The sequence below is a fragment of the Taeniopygia guttata genome, chromosome 29, assembly GCF_048771995.1.
Source record: "Taeniopygia guttata chromosome 29, bTaeGut7.mat, whole genome shotgun sequence".
NCBI classification, from domain to species: Eukaryota; Metazoa; Chordata; class Aves; order Passeriformes; family Estrildidae; genus Taeniopygia; species Taeniopygia guttata.
Window position 1 is genome coordinate 831,940 of NC_133054.1, and position 17,747 is coordinate 849,686.

General features: G+C 51.7%; 1 protein-coding gene across 1 annotated transcript; it reads left to right on the plus strand.

Moving 5' to 3' along the window:
- Window positions 1-7,206: 7,206 nt before the first annotated feature.
- LOC140680810 (serine/threonine-protein kinase pim-1-like) lies at window positions 7,207-15,908 on the plus strand. Its single transcript, XM_072919556.1, has 6 exons — window positions 7,207-7,304; window positions 11,916-12,001; window positions 14,538-14,644; window positions 14,869-14,919; window positions 15,124-15,486; window positions 15,903-15,908. The coding sequence occupies exons 1-6, from the start codon at window positions 7,207-7,209 to the stop codon at window positions 15,906-15,908; spliced, it is 711 nt and encodes a 236-aa protein (XP_072775657.1).
- Window positions 15,909-17,747: the final 1,839 nt, after the last annotated feature.

The following is a 17,747-nucleotide window of genomic DNA, read 5'->3' on the forward strand; positions in this document are numbered from 1 at the left end:
TTGGCCGAGGGTCTATTGTTCAGGCCTTAGTACTTCACTAGAATTGTCCCTTTACAGGCACTGATCCTGTCCCCTCAGCTGCAATGGCATCTTCAGCTGGTCCCACGGGGATTGCCCAAGCTCTCCTTGTGCTGAGCTCCTTGTGAGTGGAGTCATCAGTCTCTTGGATGAACAGATTCTCTGTCACAGCTGTCCAAAATTTTGCCCTGGGATACCACCAAGGTAACAGGATAGGGGGTCTGCAGCTCTGACATGGAAGCTGTCCTGCTGGGTGGGCTTTGCTGTGAGTCTGAAACACAGCAGCTCTCCGGCCATATGGTGCTGCTGTCAGAGCTGCCTGCTGCCTACTCAAGGCTCAGGCAGGCACCTGAGCTGCCTCATGCACTGCAAAAACCATCTCAGTGCCCATGGCACCTCCCGAGCCCTCGTCTCAGTGCGGGTCCTGCTGGCAGTGTCAGAGCGGTGGCTCCTTGGGATCAGCGCTGCCCGTGCTCTCTGCCCGCCCTGGCCCTGGCAGTGCTGGCCCTGCTCCCATGCACGCACAGGGAATGGGAGCTGCTGCCTGATGGTTTCTGAGCTGCGCCACTGCTGCTGCTGGAGATCCCTTGATGAACGGATTAGTGGGACTATGGGCCATACTGGCCTGCCATAGCAAGGTCCTGGACAGGAAGGCAGAAGTGCAGAAGGTCCTCTCCGTCCTATTTCTGTGTATTTCTGGGAACCAGGGAATCTCTCTTGAGCCTGTGAGGCACTGAGTTTGCAAAGTAATGGTTCCCTTGTTGTTGTTGTTGTTGCTTTCCCTTTGGGCTGTACCCGTATTTGAAGCCAGTCGAGCCTCTCTCCAGATGGGCATCTCTGATCATCGCAGTGAAGCAATGGAGGGAGTTCAGGAGGTGGTGATGACCATTTCAGGATGGCTCTCTCCAGTGAGTGGGACTCAGAATAAAAACTCTATCAAACCTCAACTCCATTGGAAGGTTCCCTTCCTTGTCACCCTGTGAATAAGCTCTACGTTAACTTTCAGAATTGTTTTTACAAGATGGAAAGTCCCATTTGTGGTGGTTTTGGTATGGTTAGGGATTGGGGAAGGGTCTCCTTCTGATGCCAAAATGATTTTTGCTTTTAGATTTCCTTCATTGTTATGCATGGCTCTGTAGAATATTGTTGTATAATTATCTAGTTCCTAGGTAGCTTCAGTACTTTTCCTCCCCTGATAGGCAGAAAGGCAAAACACCTTCCAAAGGTTCCTATCCTATCCTGCCTCCTCTGGGAACTGAAGTTCAAAGAGGTTCTCAAGACATGGAGAACTACACTTTTCCATAAACTAAGTGTAGCCAGTACAGCTAGTGCAGCTAGTCACAAAGAAAGAGGGGCTCCAGAAGAGGTGGAACCAAAGGGGGGAGATTTCCCCTTTACTTGTGCTTCTAATTGGGAATTCCTGTCAATTATGCTAGTTTCCCAAACTTATAAAACCACATTGGCCCTATGTGGGGTGGTCCCATATTTTTCCCTATCTGTCCCTGGAGGCCTCCAGTTAAAGACCAGATTTGATCTTACCTCTTATACTTATATTGTCTGGAAAGTGTGTTGTTTCATTTCCCAATCTCTAGGGCATCCCTTCCTCCACACTGCAGTGCCTTGGGAATACGGCCCCTGGCTGTTGTTTGCACAGCTATGGTGCTGCTACCTGAGGCAGAACGTGCAATTGCATTTCCAGCCAAACTCCACGAGGAGTGGGGCAGCCAGAGCACCCTGTGCAGATACAGGCCTGCAGCTGCGACTTGGCAGGGCTTTGGTTGCTGTCTCCTGTGTGACTGCCCCCTTCCCTGGTGCCCGTGGATAGTAGGTGCAGGGCTCTGCCAGGGGCATGGAACAGGGTGGGGATGTCTGCTGGAAACAGAGTGCAGGGGAAAATGCAGGGAAAATGTTTGCCTGTAAGAAATTGTGCATTCCTTAAGCTTAACGTAACCCCCTGTGCAGTTTCTGCTCACTGGGAAACATGCCTGAAACCTGAGCATGAGGCTGCAAAGGCCACAGAGTCTCTTCTGCTTCTTGTACAGTGTTGCTGAAACACTTAGTGACCGTGTTTCTCTCATAGCCCAAGCCACGTTCTCCACGTCACCAAGCCGGAGCCTGGTGAGGGGGAGAGCCTGCCAAAACCTCCTGTTGTTTCCTGGCATTTTCTGGGATGGGCCTACCATTCATGCATTGACTTGAGAAGCCAAATGAGCAGAGGGTGTCCATAGGAATGGCATTTCTCTTTTTTCTGAGCAGGAAAAATTTTTCTTTTGCTGCATAAGGGAAGCTGAAATTTTCAGACTGCTGAGAGACAGAGCTGCAGGTGGCTCCTGTGTGCCCAAGCAGGCATTTTCATCCCAATACATTTGTGCATGCATCTTAATGTGTCTGTGTTGAATATGAGATTGTAAATGTTTGTTTCCTTACATGGGGATTAACTGATGGATTTCCTTTCTTTTCTTCCAATTACCATTGTTTTCAAGAACAGGACTAAAAACTTGATGAGTCTTGTTCTGTGGCAACTGTGCTTAAGGGACCAACAAGCACTGCAGAGATGCCGTTCATGTACTAATCCTTGGAATTAGTTAGTATAGCAAAGTCCCCCTTCCGAAAAGGCTGTCCAGCTGGTGTGAATCCTCAGAGAAGGAGATGTGCTTTTGCTGATGTAGTTCCCACTAACTAGGTCAGTCAATGAAATCGGCTACCAAGGCAAGATTGGCAGGATGTTGGCAAAGTTGTGGCTGCATCAGAGTTTGGGCTTTTTGTTGGTAAAGGAAAGTCATCTCTGGGTCTCTGCCAGGGCAGAAACTGCCACTGCAGAATGGAGGTTAAACAATGGGCTCTGGGAGAGCAGTTACAGATGGGAAAGAAGCAGGTGGAGCCTCGTGTTCCCTTTTTCTCCTGACTAAACACCTGATAGCCACAGCAGGGACGCCACAGCTGCGGCAGTCCAGGCTCCTCTCGGCTTGGCTGCGTGACTTCCTGAGCTGCTGCCTGCAGAGAGACGAGGAGCGGCGCTGGTCTGCCGACGAGCTCCTGCAGGTAAAACGCAAAGGGGCTGCAGGTGAAAGAGTGTGTGAGGGATGGGCTCCTCCTCCAGTGAGGCCCGAGGCATCAGATGAGCCCCCTTCCTCCTCACCTCCACTCTTGGTGCTCTTGAAATGAAAATGCTGAGCAGTGCTGGGCTGGGCTGGGCTGGGCTGGCAGGGCTCTGTAAAGTCCTCTGGTCCAAGTGTCCTGCAATGAGCAGGGACATCTTTAAAGAGATCAGGTTGCTCAGAGCCCTGTCCCACCTGACCTGGAATGATTGCAGGGATGGGGAACCTACAAGCTCCTGGGTCAACCTGTGCCAGGGTGGCACCATGCATCGAGTAAACAAGGTTTTCCTTAGACCTACTCTGATTAGATCCCCTTTGTGTTTTAAACTATTCACCCACATTCTATTGTAACTGGCCCTGTTAAAAAAGGTGTCCCCCACTTTCTTCAAAGCCACTCTGAAGTCTTGGAAAGCAGCAATAAAGTCTCCCTGGGTCCCATTCCTCACAAAACTGAGTAACTCCACCTCTCTCTGCATTTCCTGAGAGGACAGGTGCTCCGTTTTCTGACTGTCTCTGTTGCCCTGTTTTGGAACTGGGTGGTGTGTTCTGTTTTACCTAACAGCAAAAGAATTGAAGTAGAGCAATGCAGAGTACAGAGCCATGAAATGGTCGCAGAGGAACCCAAGGCTGCCAGTCCTGGCAGAGCAGTCTGGAGAGATTTGGCTGTGGGCAGGAGGGGCTGTGGGGCCTCACTGTGAGCCTCTGAGGGGCCCTGGTTTGTGCCCCCCACCCCACCTTTAGAGGCGTCTGGCACACAAACAGGGACAGCTGAGAAGGACTTGCCCCAGCCCCGTCTGCTGCCTGGCACGCTCAGGCAGAGGGGAACTGGCCCAGGCTGACTGCCAGGTTGTGTGGCAAAGAGAGAACTGCAGGACCCAGCGCCCCTCGGCTGGTCCTGCTGGGAAGGAAGGTACCAAGAGAGACACTGCTCTGTCTCCCTGTGGGAATGAGCATGGTGCCTGTCTTTCAAAGACAGGGACCTATGTGAGTCATTGAAGTTTCCTGAAAGGCAGGAACCCCAGGGACAGAAAGCACACTTTCTAGGGCACTGGCAGGGCAAAGATCCCGGCAGGATGGAGAAACCAGAATAAAAGGATGAGTGGGATTCTGGGCAGGTTTGCCTGTGATGGCAAGGTCCTGCACATTGTGACTGGGGAGCAGATGGTCCCATCGCTCCTACAGTCCCATCACTCCTCTTTCTGGTTCTTTCTAAGTAACAGAGAAATCCTGATTGAATCTGTGAAGCACTGAGCTTAGAAAGTCATACTTTATTGGTTTTTGTTGTTTGTTTTCCTGTGAGCAGCATCCACTGGTATCAGCCAAGCCAGCGTCTACCCTGGCAGCACTCATTATTTCAGTGAAGAGGAGGAAGGTGAAGCAAACACTGTGATAATCACATCAGGACCATTTCTTCCATAACCAGCTAAGAATAGGACTGAAGAGTAGTTTTGTAAAGTAGGATTGTAGAGAAGGATTATAGATTAGGATTGAAAATAAAGCTTCTGAAACTTTAACTTGCCTGGAAGATTCCCTTCTTTTTCACCCTGTGAATATGCTCATCATTTCCTTCTGAGTTCTCAGCTGTCTCTTAAAGGTACAAAGTGACATTTATGGTGTCTTTGGTAGGGTTTGAAAGTGGGGATGGCTCTTCTTCATTCATGCCCTCCTGCCTACACTGCCCTTGGAATATGGGTCACTGGCCCCACTTGGCACATCTGTGGCACTTCTAGATGCAGGCAGAACCAAAGGGTCCAGTGACGCTGGAGACTCTTCAGATCCCTGACAAAACAGGATGCGGAGGGCTTCAAGGAGCTAAAAGAGATCCTTATGGTAGCTCCTGTGTTGAGCCTCCCTGATGTGGGGAAGACCCATTTCAGCTGTTTGTGGACGCCAGTGGTCACACTGCTCATGGAGTGTTGATTTGGGAGTGGGCAGGGGCCAAGAGGCCGGTGGTGTGTGTGTGCTGACGCTGTTGAGGGTGGACAGGAATGAGATGATTCCACTTCAGAAGGAGAGAGTAAAACTCTGATTTATTTCAAAATGCATTGCTCTTTATACAGAGCTTCATGCAGACTAACTCTATTGGTCCTGAAGTGAAAACAACCCTCACCATTGGTGCACAGTGCATGACGCACAGGGGTAGAACTTAACTATAAGCAATGTGAACAACAAGAAAGATAAAGAACCTTATTTACATTCTTTTCAGCACTTTCTCAGGCTTCTGCCTGGTTAGAAACTTTCTGTTTCTCTCTTTGCCTGAATCTGAGACCGACACGTGTGTGTCAAGGCTTTTGGACTCTGTGGGCGGGGGGGCTGCGTGCTTGCAGGGCAGGCAATTGTGGCGGTGGCAGTGTTGGTGGAGGAGGCTGGGAGGGTGACCTTTGGGGCACCATTGGTGGTTTGCACCCTGCACAGTGTGGGAAGTGTTTTGCAGAAGGGGGCAGGCAAGCAGATGGGTGATGCCAGACTTCTAAAATATGAGGCTATAACAATCCACTACGAAAAACCTCGCCACAAAATCCCGCCCGGTTTCTGTTTGGGGAAACCACAGGAGTGCCTACCCATGATTGTGCTGAAGTGGTGGGGCTGCAAACCAAAAGTAAGACCAGATTTAGAAGTGGAAAAATTAGAAGAAGGGATAAAGTGGTTTGTACATAGCTTGGCGAGGGTCATGGATGGGAAAAAGGGAATCAGGACATGCAGTAGTAAATGGATTTGTATGCTTGGGTCTGGACATTGTGTAGGTAATGTGTTCCAATTGTGTGAGTGCATGGTATATAAAGTGAGTGAACGAGCGAAAGAGTGTGTGCACCCCCGGCACGGGGTGGGGGGAAGTTCTACTCATATCTGAAGCGACCGAGTGAGGCCCGAGGCGCTGGCTAGGATAAGCTGTGGGGGCAGGGAGGGCCCGCGGAGAAGTGGAACAAGTGGGGAAACGTGGGAGAGGACATTTATTGTGTTTACAAGTGGTGATTTGTGTAGACTGTGCACATTTTAACTGTGGCTAGATGAACTTGGTGGGGGATTGGGTGTGGGGGGGGGGATGTTCCTCTGCCCCTGTGGTTCAGACTTGACTCCTGGAATTTTACTGAGTGCTGTTATTCTGATTGTGTCCAGAGTATGTGGGGACCAGAGGAAGCTGACGTGGATGGGTGCTGAAGTATTGTATGCTGTTTTGTGTTGAGAAAAGTGGACACATTAAGAGATACCACCTTTCCCAGTGAGTTTGTGGTTCTTCCCCTGCATTTTACAAACTTGTAAACAGGGGAAGTCATAGAATCAGAACCCCTGAATTCCAGATAGTCAGCACAAACTTGTGAATTGCATGCAGTATTTAAGAGCTTTACAGAAATTAAAGGGGAAAAGGGGAACGATCTTCACAGATTTGAAATATGCATTTGCAGTGGCACACACTTTTGGAAAAATTTGGGAAGAATGAGGGTTACTTAACACTCGGGGGTGAGGTCTAGTGCATGAAAAAATAATCAGACAAATTTTAAAGGCCATTAGAGGGCCAGAAGCAATTGCCATAGTCCATGTGAAAGGGCACCAAACAGGAATGCAGTTTAGGGCCCAAGGAAATAACTTAGCAGACAAAGAAGCTAAAAGCGTGGCTTTACTGAAGGTAAGTACCCCGGGAATTGAAGAAGGGAAGGTCTGGGAATATCCCCCACACCCTTCCCCAAAAGAAACTGAGGGGGACGAAAAAATAGGAGGCCAGCTAGAAGGAGGTAAGTGGAAATTTCCCAATGGGAGGGAGCTATTGTCTAAAGATTATACCAGAAAAATCCTAAGGAGACTACATCAACAGACACACTGGAGAGCTCAGGCCCTGACAGAGCAATTCCAGAGATTCTTTGAGTGTAAGGGGATTTATGAATCGGTGAAACAAGAGGTGCAAGGGTGTATGATTTGCCAAAAAGTTAATCAGGCAAGTCGAGAGGATGAATCAAACACTAAAATCTCAATTGGTTAAATTGATTTTGGAAACAAAATGTCCTAGTTAAAATGCCTCCCCTTAGTCCTGTTACATATTCGGACCCTGTCTCATTCTGAGACTGGGCTGTCACCCTTTAAAATGCTATATGGGATGCCCTACGAACACGGCATGCTGGTGGGGCACCCGAGGGTAGAAGATGGACAGATCCAGCCGTATCACATGTCCATGAACAAGAATCTGCAGGAAATGTGAAAGCAGAGAATAATAACACAAAGTACCCCCTTTGGTTTCTCCATACATAAAGTGCAACCCAGGGACAAGGTGCTCATCCAAACTTGGAGAGAGGCTCCTTTGTCACCTCATTAGGAAGGCTCTTGTTCTGTTTTGTTTTGTTTTGTCCTCTTAACTACAGCTACAGCAATAAAAACCCAAAGGGTTTGTGTGATAAGTGCCTGGAGGAAGAACAGTGACTGACTAGCCGTGTTTTAGGGCTCACCATTAGTCTGGGTATAATTGAAGTAGAGTCCTTGGTGTGGTTTTGCCTATTCCAAAATGGGGTGAGGGGAAAATTGAGGTCAAAAGCTCAGATCATTACTGTTGAATGCTGGAGATTAAACAAAGTACCCTTCAGCGCAGACTCAGTTAAACTATCAAGGTGGGGCATCTTTAAACGGAGGGATGCAGCTCGGGCCAGGCACGACACCACAGAGGACTACTGCTGCCGAGAAGATGGTTTACCCTGCCGCTGGTTGCAACCCAGTTGAGCCAAGGCAGAGGCAGAGGAGTTTTCATAGTGGGGGTCCTGATGATCCTGAGCCTAGCAATGGGCCTCAAAATTAGTACACATTCAGGTTGCTTACCCAGCACGGATGTACGAGGCCCCGGCGGCGAGGACGTACCATGCGTACAAAATGCCCAGAGGGGACAAGGGGAATCGGGGGCTCCAACATTCCCAACCCCCAGGAACTGCAGCCAGGACAAGATAAGAGGATATAATCCCATAAATGGCACTCAATGGGGGAAGTGTAAGAAAAAAAAGTGTGATCTAAAAAGGGCGACCCCTAAGAAAAGGCAGTCAGAGAACAAAACATGCAAGAGGAATGCTGAACGTATACCTGTCCCTATCTGTGAGAAGCGTAATCGCACATTATGGGTTGGGGGAAAAATGGAGTCAGTATTTGTAGCTTATTTTCAGGCTAAACCACTGTGTTATGATAAGAATCAACTGGGAATGTGTGTGATGGGTAGAAATACATATTGGGTTGGAGGGAATTCAAAATATAAGAAAAAATTTTCCCTCAAAAATGAACCGGTTATCCTTGACCTTTTAGAGGATCAGGATGACAGGATCTGTCTGCAATATGATAGAACATTCTGCTTCTCAAGAAATAAAGAGGGGGTGGGCCCGGAGAATAAAATAAGGCAGGTGGCACAAGAACTAAAGAGACCATCAGAGGCTTGGCAACTGAAATCAAAAGGGTAGCACACGTTCAGGTGCAAAAGTGGAACTCCATCCTCCAAGCATCCTGATGGGACCATTTGTTTGATAGTACTCGGGGGCGGGGGGAAAGGTTGTACTTTTTGCATTGTGCTCAATAGCCGGAATCTTCTTCCTGCCCTGCATGGTACCCTGCTTTTCAGGTTAATACACTCAGTGGTACAAGGGATGCAGGTAGCAGCCATGCCCACGGATCCAGAGTGTGCAACTGGAAAAATAAATCAGGTATCTAAAATAATGAGACTAGATGAAGAAAACCCACACACCAGAGCAGCAGAGGCCTTGGCCATGTTCGAGGGGCACGTAAAAGAAGAAGGGAATACTTACAGGCTTTACCAAGAAATTCCAAAAGAACAATGGGGTGATGGAAACTAAGAGGGAACTGAGGGTTTTTTCTTTTTAGGTAAGATTAAAAGTAATTGCACCAAACTAAGGGAAGAAAGCATTAAATATAGAGGTTTTAGGCATGAATTAATGGGTTAATGTAGAAGGGGAGGGATTGTTATATGTAATAAAGATAAATCACGCCGGTAGAATGATATGTATGTAATATTTTATATTATTAAGAAAATGTACAAGTCAGCACTGGGGGGGGGGTTTCTCACATATGTGGAAAATGGTCCCTGATAAAACCTCAAGATGGGGAATGGGTGAGCAACCAGGCAAAACAAGGCGGTAGTGTTAGGAAGGGTAAAAGTAGGACACAGAGGGCTCAGAAAGCAATGCAAAGTCCAATGCAAGCCTTGTGTTTCCTTGCTTGCCCATGAACAGGAAGGAGGAGAAGGCAGAGCAAGGACAAGAAACAAAGGGATAGGAAGTTCAAGGTTGTGATGCGTGAGGAAGGCAATGCAAGGCAGTGGAGTTGAAGGAAGGGCAAGGGAACGACAAAAGGGGGTTGCTAAGACAAGGCAGGGAGAGTAGAAAAGGCAAGGCAAAGCAAGGCTAGGGAAGAAAGGGGTAGGGAGATGAAGGTGAAGGATGGGTAAGCAAGGCAATGAAAGGGAATGGAGTGGCAAGAAGGGCAAGGAAAAGATACACAGAGGTCAGTGAAGCAATGCCGGGTTAGAGTAGGCAAGGTTGGCAAGACTCAGAAGGGGAAAGCTAGAAAATGGAAGGGCAGGGAAGATATATTTAGCTATGTCAAGGATAGGCATGCAAGGTATTTCTGTTGTCTTGCCTTGCCCATTTTACACCGTCCTTGCTTTATTTTGCCATTCACATCCTTCTTGTCCCTTGCCTTGCCTTCTCCAGCTATGTATTGCCTTACTGATCTCTCATGTCTTTCCCTTGTCTTTCCTATGACTTCATTGCCTTGCATTACCTTGCTCACCCATCCCCTACCTTGACTTTTCTTCTGCTATTTTCCCTGGCCTTGCCTTCTGTTGCCTCCTTCTCCTGAGTCTCACTTCCTTGCCTACTCCTGCTTTGCCTTGTCTTGCCTTTTTTACCCTACCCCAAATATTTTTGCCATGCCTGACCATCCCTACTCTTGCTTTACTGAACCCTCTGTGTCTTTCCATGGCCCATCTCACGATTCCCTTATCTTGCATTTCCCTGCTTACTCATACCCTACCTTGATTTTCCCCCTCCTTTTTCCCCTGTCATTGCATTACTCCTCCTTATTCTCTTTCCCTTGCCTACCGCTACCTTGCCTTGCCTTATAGGCCCAGCCCTTTACTTGCACTGCACTGCTACCCCTCCCTTGCCTTGCATTACCTTGCAGACCCTTTGCCTCACCGTCGTCATCTGCTTACTTCTTTCTTCTCCATTGCCTTGCCAGTCCCAGCCCTCCTCTAACTTGGCTTGCCTTTCCCATTCCAACCCTGAATTGCTGTGTCAACCTCTCTCTGTGTTCCCTGCACTTCCTACCACTCCACTGTTGCAGTCTTCTCTTGCTCTGATCCTTGGTTCAGCTTGGCCGGGGGAACCGGCAAAATAAATGAGGAATGGGTACCATGGTCTTGCCTGAAACATAAAGATTTTAAAAACAAAATAACAAATGTGGAAAACTGCATAGTCTGGGGGCAAGATGCAAAGACCCAGGGGTATGGTGAACGGAACAAGGCAGAGGGGTCTTCTGAGGGCAAGGGTCCAATCACAAACTTGGAACATGACCTTACACACAACAGGTTCCAAACCAACTGAGAACAAGAACCAGAAACCTGACCAAATGTTGGATAGTTCTATTAACATATTGACTCCCATGGCCCCAGTCTTCTCGCCATGACCTGACTAGGTGTCCTGTTCCCCGTGGTCTCATACTGAGGCCAAACCACCACTCATTCCAGCCAGACGTGTTTCCACATCTTCCCCTCTCTTTAGAAAAATTTTCTGTAAAGATTTATGAACAGCTCTTAACAGACAACTTACAAAATAGGGTAACAATAGAAACACAACAACAACAGCTCCAAAAATCAGTAAACCTGTCTGACCAAAGATAAAGCCCAACCAGATAAGTTCCATTTTTTGAATAGTCATTTGAGCCACTCTTCATCATCTTCTACTTGCAGTTTCTTGACTCCCTCTCTGAGAATTTGGATGCTTTTGTGTATGGATTCACTTGCTGTGATCTGAAAGATTCATGCAGCACATGCCAGGAAATTTCCCTGTTCCGGTGCAGCCCAAGTCCAGCAATTTGCTGGCACACAAATCCACAACCAGGCATAGACATGGTGCCTACACCAACCCGATCTTGTGTTTGCTGACACCGCTAGTGCCCAGATCCAGAATTTTTCAGATGCTTGCAGAGCATAATTCCAGGAATATGCTGGCACAGAAAGTTAAAATTAGGCAATTTCCCAATGCCGGCACTTTCCCTGCCCAGATCTGGCGTGCGCTGGCACTGCCAGTGCCCAGATGTGGCAATTTCCCAGTGCCAGCACAACCCCAATGCAGCAATTTTCTGGCAAAGAAAGCCAAAACCTGGTAGCTTCCCGGTGCTGGCATTAGTACCGCCCTAATCTGGTGTGTTGGGGTTGGTTTAAAAGAAGAAGGAGACCTTGGCTTAAAGCCTTGGGAAAACCTTCTCTAGTTAGGGTGAGCAGGAGCTCCCACCCATACTCCTCTTGTTCGGTTATGCAGATTGTTACTAGAAAGTTCTGACTTCTCTTTGCTACCATTGCTTACTTCTTACTGCAAGAATTGTCATATTCTGAATCGTTCCTTCCTCTTGGATCCTTCCCTCAGATCCCACCTTTACCCCTCCCCATATATAAATGCATCAATATCCCTGCTAGACACTGGACCCAGGCTTTCTTCTCGTTTGCTCTCTGTACTCTGCACGCCGTCCTGTTTGTTGTGTTCGCCTTCATTGAAGTTCTGTTTCCCGACAACCAGATCAAAGCAGTCTTTCTTTGTAAAGTCGCCAGAGCCAGTTCTCGGGGAAACCACTGGTCATCCGTCTGGGCGAGGACCAGAAGGTTCCACTGGTGTTTGCAGGCACCTCCAGTACCCAGATCTGGAAATTTCCCTCTTCCGTCGCTGCTCATGTCCAGCAATTTGCTGGCAAAGAAAGCTAAAACCTGGCAAGTTCCCGTTGCCGGCACCACCCAGTCTGGGGTTTGCTGGCAGCAGGACCCCAGGAAGGAAGGAAGGAAAAGAGGAAGGGGTCCAGATCCAGTCCTTCCTGGCACCTGGAGCCTGAAATGTGGTCTTTGCTGGCACTGCCAGTGCCCAGATCTGGAAATTTCCCTCTTCAGGCACAGCCCAAGTGCAGCAATTTGCGGGCACAGAAATCCAAAACCTGGCAACTTCCTGGCACCAGGTCTAGCCCTGACCACATCTTGTGTTTGCTGCGCCAGCACCCAGATTTGAAAATTTCCTGGTGCTGGCAGTGCCCAGATCTGGCAGATTTCTGTTGCTGCCAACAACACGGCCCAGATCTGGTGTTTGCTGGCACCGCCAGGGCCCAGATCTGAAAACTTCTTGGTGCCAGCACATCCCAAACCCAGTGATTTGCTGGCACAGAAAGCCAAAATTTGGAAGATTCTGGGTTCTGGCTCCAGCACCATCCAGATCTGCTGTTTGCTGGGACCACCAGTGCCCAGATTAGGAAATTTTTTGGTGCCAGAACAACCAAAGTCCAGTAATTTGCTGGCACAGAAACCCAAAAGCCAGAAATTTCCAATCCTGAAACCAGCCAGGTGTGGTGTTTGCTGGGACCACCAGTGCCCAGATTTGGAAACTTGTTGGTGTCTTCAAAGCCCAGGTGTAGCAATTTGGTTTTTAGCTACCTGACGAAGAGAAGGCTCTGCTCAGACTGTGGCTTTCCTTTTTCTTGGAACTGTTTAAACCTGCTCTGGACAGAAAACCCAGAAAAAAACCGGCAGCTCACACCTGTGGCCCACCGAGGTCTGGACCCCTGCATTCCAGTGCCAGAGGGACTGAGAAGAGACTGAGTGAGCCAACTACAACCCACAAACAGGACTTTCTGAATTGCCATCTCTTCAGAACTGAGAGGGGTTTTATTTCATATTATTCATGCTTGTGAATACTTTACTTGATAAATAAACTGGTTTTTTTCATTTTTCTCCAGGGAAGACTTCTCCTGAAATAGTAGGGGGAGGGGCCACTTGAACTTGATTTGTAGACGGACTCCTTTTGGAGGTTTCCTCACAACATTTGCCCTAAACCAGGACAAACAGTCACAATTGTGCCACTTCACCAGTGGCACAACTCCCCAGACCCCCAGGAAAAGAAAGGACATGTAACGTTCTCCAAACATTCAGCCTGCTTTGCTGCAAGATACATGCTGCACACACAGTGCAGTATGGAAAGCCAAGAGAAGCTGCAGTAGGTGGCAAATCTTGGGACAGAAGCTCGACCTTGTTCTCCATGAGAGGTTCTTGACAAGAGCAGACAGGAGAAGATTCCTGGAAAAGTGAAACAGCTTTCCAGAAGGGAAATGAAGATGAAAGAAACTATCTAAAATGTTTTCCTCTTTATTTCTATGCTCCCCTCTTCCATGTTGCACGACTTCTCCATGATGTGAATTCCAAATGAATCTCACCTCTAAGATGGGTCACTTAGCAAGTTATAAACACTCTAAATAACCATGAGCTACACACAGTTTTCCTTCCCCTGTTTTTACTGGAAAGCAACGCTGGAGACAAAAGTGCAGTGCTTGGGTCAGGTACGAATCCTACACCAAGGGAATGTGCCCTAATAGTGTTTGAACCTCAGCAAGGACAATGCACAGCAGTGACACAGCAGAGGGGATTCCTCTGCCAGTGTGCAGGAGTCAGGACTCTGGATCTGGGCTCAACACTGCAAAGTTCCCGTGTTTGGACAGAGGAAGGGGCTGTCCCCGGGGCGCGCGGGGCTCGGCCGTGGGGCGAGCGGGGAACGGACACGCGGACAAACGGCCTCGGTGCTTCAGTTGCAGAGGCAGCGGCGGCGGCGGCGGCAGCAGCGGCAGCAAAAGCAGTTTTTCTCTTCTTCCTCTTTCTCTTCTTTCTCTCCCGCTGTCGGACACCTTCCTCTCGGCGTCCCTTACCCGCTGTCCCCTCCTCTCCCGCTCTCCCTCTCCCCCTGCCTGGCCAGGCCATGCCCCCGGCCCGCCCCCAGCCCCGGGCGGGGCTGCCCCGTCCCCGTCCCCGCCCGCCCCGCCGCGGTCTCGCCTCCGCCCGGCTCTGGGCGTGCTGGCGGTGGCGCTGCCGGGCGGGCATCAGTGCCCGGGGCTGGGGCATCGCCGCCCTTTGGCTCCGCCTGGCCCGAGCCCGGCCCCGGCCCCGGCCCCGGCCCCGGCCCCGGCTCCTCCCGGGCCCCGCGGAGGACACACGCGGCACGGCCGCGCCCGCCGCCTCCGCCGCGGCTTCCCCGGCCCGAGCTCCGCTGCTCAGCAGCGCAGCCGCCGGCCCCGAGCCTCCCGTGTCCCGTTCCCGAGACCGAAGGCCTGGGGATGGCCGGCCCGAGGCGGTTGAGGGGCGCTCGGGGGCCGCTCCTGGCCCCGGGCCGAGCGCTGACAGCCGCGTCCCGCCCGCAGGGAAGGCGCAGGAGGCGCTGCAGCAGCGGTACCGAGTGGGTTCGCTGCTGGGGCGCGGCGGCTTCGGCAGCGTCTTCGCAGCCACGCGGCTCTCGGACGGTGCCCCGGTGAGCGGCGGGGCCGGCGGCGGGCGCAGGAGGAGGAGGAGGAGGGCGGAGGAGGAGATGGAAGAGAAGGAGGAGGAGAAAGGAGGGAGAGGAGGAGGAGGAGGAGGATGGAGGAAGAGAAGGAGGAGGAGAAAGGAGGAGGCGGAAGGAGGAGGCGGAAGCAGGAGGATGGGGCTCGGCAGGGCGGGCGGTGAGCTGAGCCGGGTGGTGCCTTTGGTTTGCAGGTGGCCATCAAAAGGGTGCCACGGAACCGCGTCCGGCACTGGGACGAGCTGGTGAGTGAGCGGGGCCAGCGGGAACAGCCGGGCCGTGCCGGGCGGGGATGAGGCGAGGCCCGGCATGGGGGAAGCCACCAGGACCCCTCGATGGGGAGTGGGCGTGGGGCCAGCGCAGGGCGCAGAGCATCCCGGGCTGGCTGAGGGGTTCCCCAGCCCTGGCAGGACATCAGTCCCACTGGTGGCACCGTGGTCCTCCCACAGCCCGACGGCACCAGCGCACCCCTGGAGATCGTGCTGCTGGACAAGGTGTCCACTGGCTTCCCTGGTGTGGTCCAGCTGCTGGAGTGGCTTGAGCTCCCCAACAACATCGTGATGGTGCTGGAGCGGCTGGAGCGGTCTCAGGACCTCCTGCATTTCATTCGGGCACAGAGGTTCCTGTCTGAAGAGGTGGCACGGCAGCTGTTCCGCCAGGTGCTGGAGGCCGTGCGGCACTGCACCAGCCGCGGAGTCCTGCACCGTGATATCAAACCAGAGAACATCCTCGTTGACCTGGCCACTGGCCAGGCAAAATTGATTGACTTTGGCTGTGGCGCCTACCTGCAAGACACAGCCTACACTCACTTTGCAGGTGAGCCCGGGCAGGGGTGTGCTCCCGGTCCCGCCATCTCATGGCCCAACATCTCACAGGCCAAGCTGGGTGTGGCAGCGAGGATTCTCCCTTTTGCTGCCAGTCAGGGTACTGAGCCTTCCCCTGAGTTGCTTTTGAGCGGGGCTGGGTAGGGAGGCATCTTCCTGCCCCGCTGGCAGCCTTTGCCCACCACTCTGCCTGGGGCTGGGGTTGGAGCAGCAGCAGCCAGCCTGACAAAAGCACCCGTGGGTGGGGGTAGCAAAGGAGGGGGCCAGCACCAGTGCACCAGCCAGTTTGGTGTGCAGGTGAGAGGAAGGGCTTGGGCTGCTCCACTCACCTTGTTTGTCTTGGCTTCATAATATTTTTGGGGCACTGCAGGCAGGGAGGATACGGACATGTTTTTTTCCCCCAGCCCTGAGTGGGTTTTTGCTTTACATGTCATGGTCAGGCCTTGCTGGGGCTTCTGCTGCCCTCTTCCATCACCAGTGGCTTCTTGTCCAGCCCTGAGTTTGTACACATGTCCCAGGTGCTGGCGAGAGTGCAGCAGTCGCCCCGTGTGCCACTGGGGCAGCCCCTGCACGCCCAGGGATGCTGGGGCCAGGCTCTGGAAGCAGCAGCATCCCCCTGATGAACTCCATCTGTATTCCATAGGAACACTGTCATACAGCCCCCCGGAATGGACCCACTTGGGCTGGTACCATGGCGAGGCAGCAACGATCTGGTCCCTGGGCATCCTGCTGCACCAGATGGTCTGCGGGCAGCACCCTTTCAGGAGGGGCCGGAAGATCAGCTGGGACCATCAGCTCTCGCTGCCACAGCGGCTCTCTCCAGGTGGATCCTCATCTCTGGCCACGGGGGAATACCAGTGCTGGGAGACAGCAGCAGCTCGTGAGCATCTCGCTCTGGCAGCCGCTGAGGAGGTGGCACATGTGCTGCTCTCCTGCTCTCCTCCACAACAGGGAATTGATGGGAAAGTTTAGGCACAGCTCTGAGCACAAAAGCAGCATGGCCTGGGCATGGGAAGAGTGGGGCAAAGCAGACAGGAGCCTTCTCTAGCTGACCGCTGGTTTCTGGTTTCTCTGCCCAGAGTGCCAAGATCTTATCAGGTGGTGTTTATCCATGCACTTCTTGGACAGACCCTCCTTAGAAGACCTGGTCTGTGATCCTTGGATACAGGATATTCACCTGCCATAGAAGAAGGGAGAGAGCCACATGCACACTTTGCTCCAGGGCCCTGGTAAGTTACAGGTCCACACATGCCCTGGCAATCAGAAGCAAGGAAACCCAGAATTTTTCCCTGCCCTTTATCAATGCACTGGGATTGTTGGGTGGGAACACGCAGCCCTTGTGCTGGAGCTGAGCTGCTCTGCCCAGCACTGGTGGCTGCCATCAGAGCTGGTTTTGCTTGTCCTGGTTCCCTGACAGCTGGGGCCCTGGGCAGAGCCCTGACAGCCTGGTCTGACCCCCAGGGAAGGAGAAGGAGCCCTTGGAGAAGCTGCACCAGGTGGGGCTGCTGCTGCTGCTGGGGACAGAGAGGGCAACATCAAGGATGAAAACCTCTTCCTCAACCTGGCCACTGGCAGCTGAAGATGATGGACTTCTGGCACCATCTTCAAAGCCAGGCTCCACAGCGAATTCGCAGATGAGTCCACAGCCGGGGAAATGCTCCCAGATTTGGGCATTGCTCAGACTGGCTGGGAACAAAAGTTTCTCCCTTTGCTGAGGCAGATGCAACTTCAGTCGGCTGCCCAGCTGCTTTTTGGCAGGGCTGGGGGCATGGGCTGGGGTGGATACAAAATGGGAGTGGGCTCCTGGCCCTGCCAACAGCCCCAAGCACCCAGCATGGCCTGGGCTGAGGCTGGGGCTGGGGCTGGGGCAGCCAGCCTGACACAAACAAACCTCCATGGTGGGAGCAGAGGTGGGATTCCAGAATCTGTGCAGGGGCTGCTTTGCTTTGCAGGCAAGGAAGGGCTTGGGCTGCTCCACTGCCCTTGTTTGCTTTGGGATCACCGTTATTTTGGGGGGCAGTGCAGGAGGGAAAGGAGAAAGTGTGGCCTTCTCTCCCCTTTGGGTGGGATTTTCCCTAGCATGTAGGGGTTGGGCCTTCCTCAGACCTCTGACAGAGATAAGAGGTTTTTTCTTGTTTCCCCTTGTCTCTAATCTCTTTTCAACAGTTTGTTGTTTGTTTTTCTAGAGGAAGCGTTCTATGTAAGGTCCAGTTGGGATTGGGAAGTGCCTGGGAGCAGCTGCAGCGTGG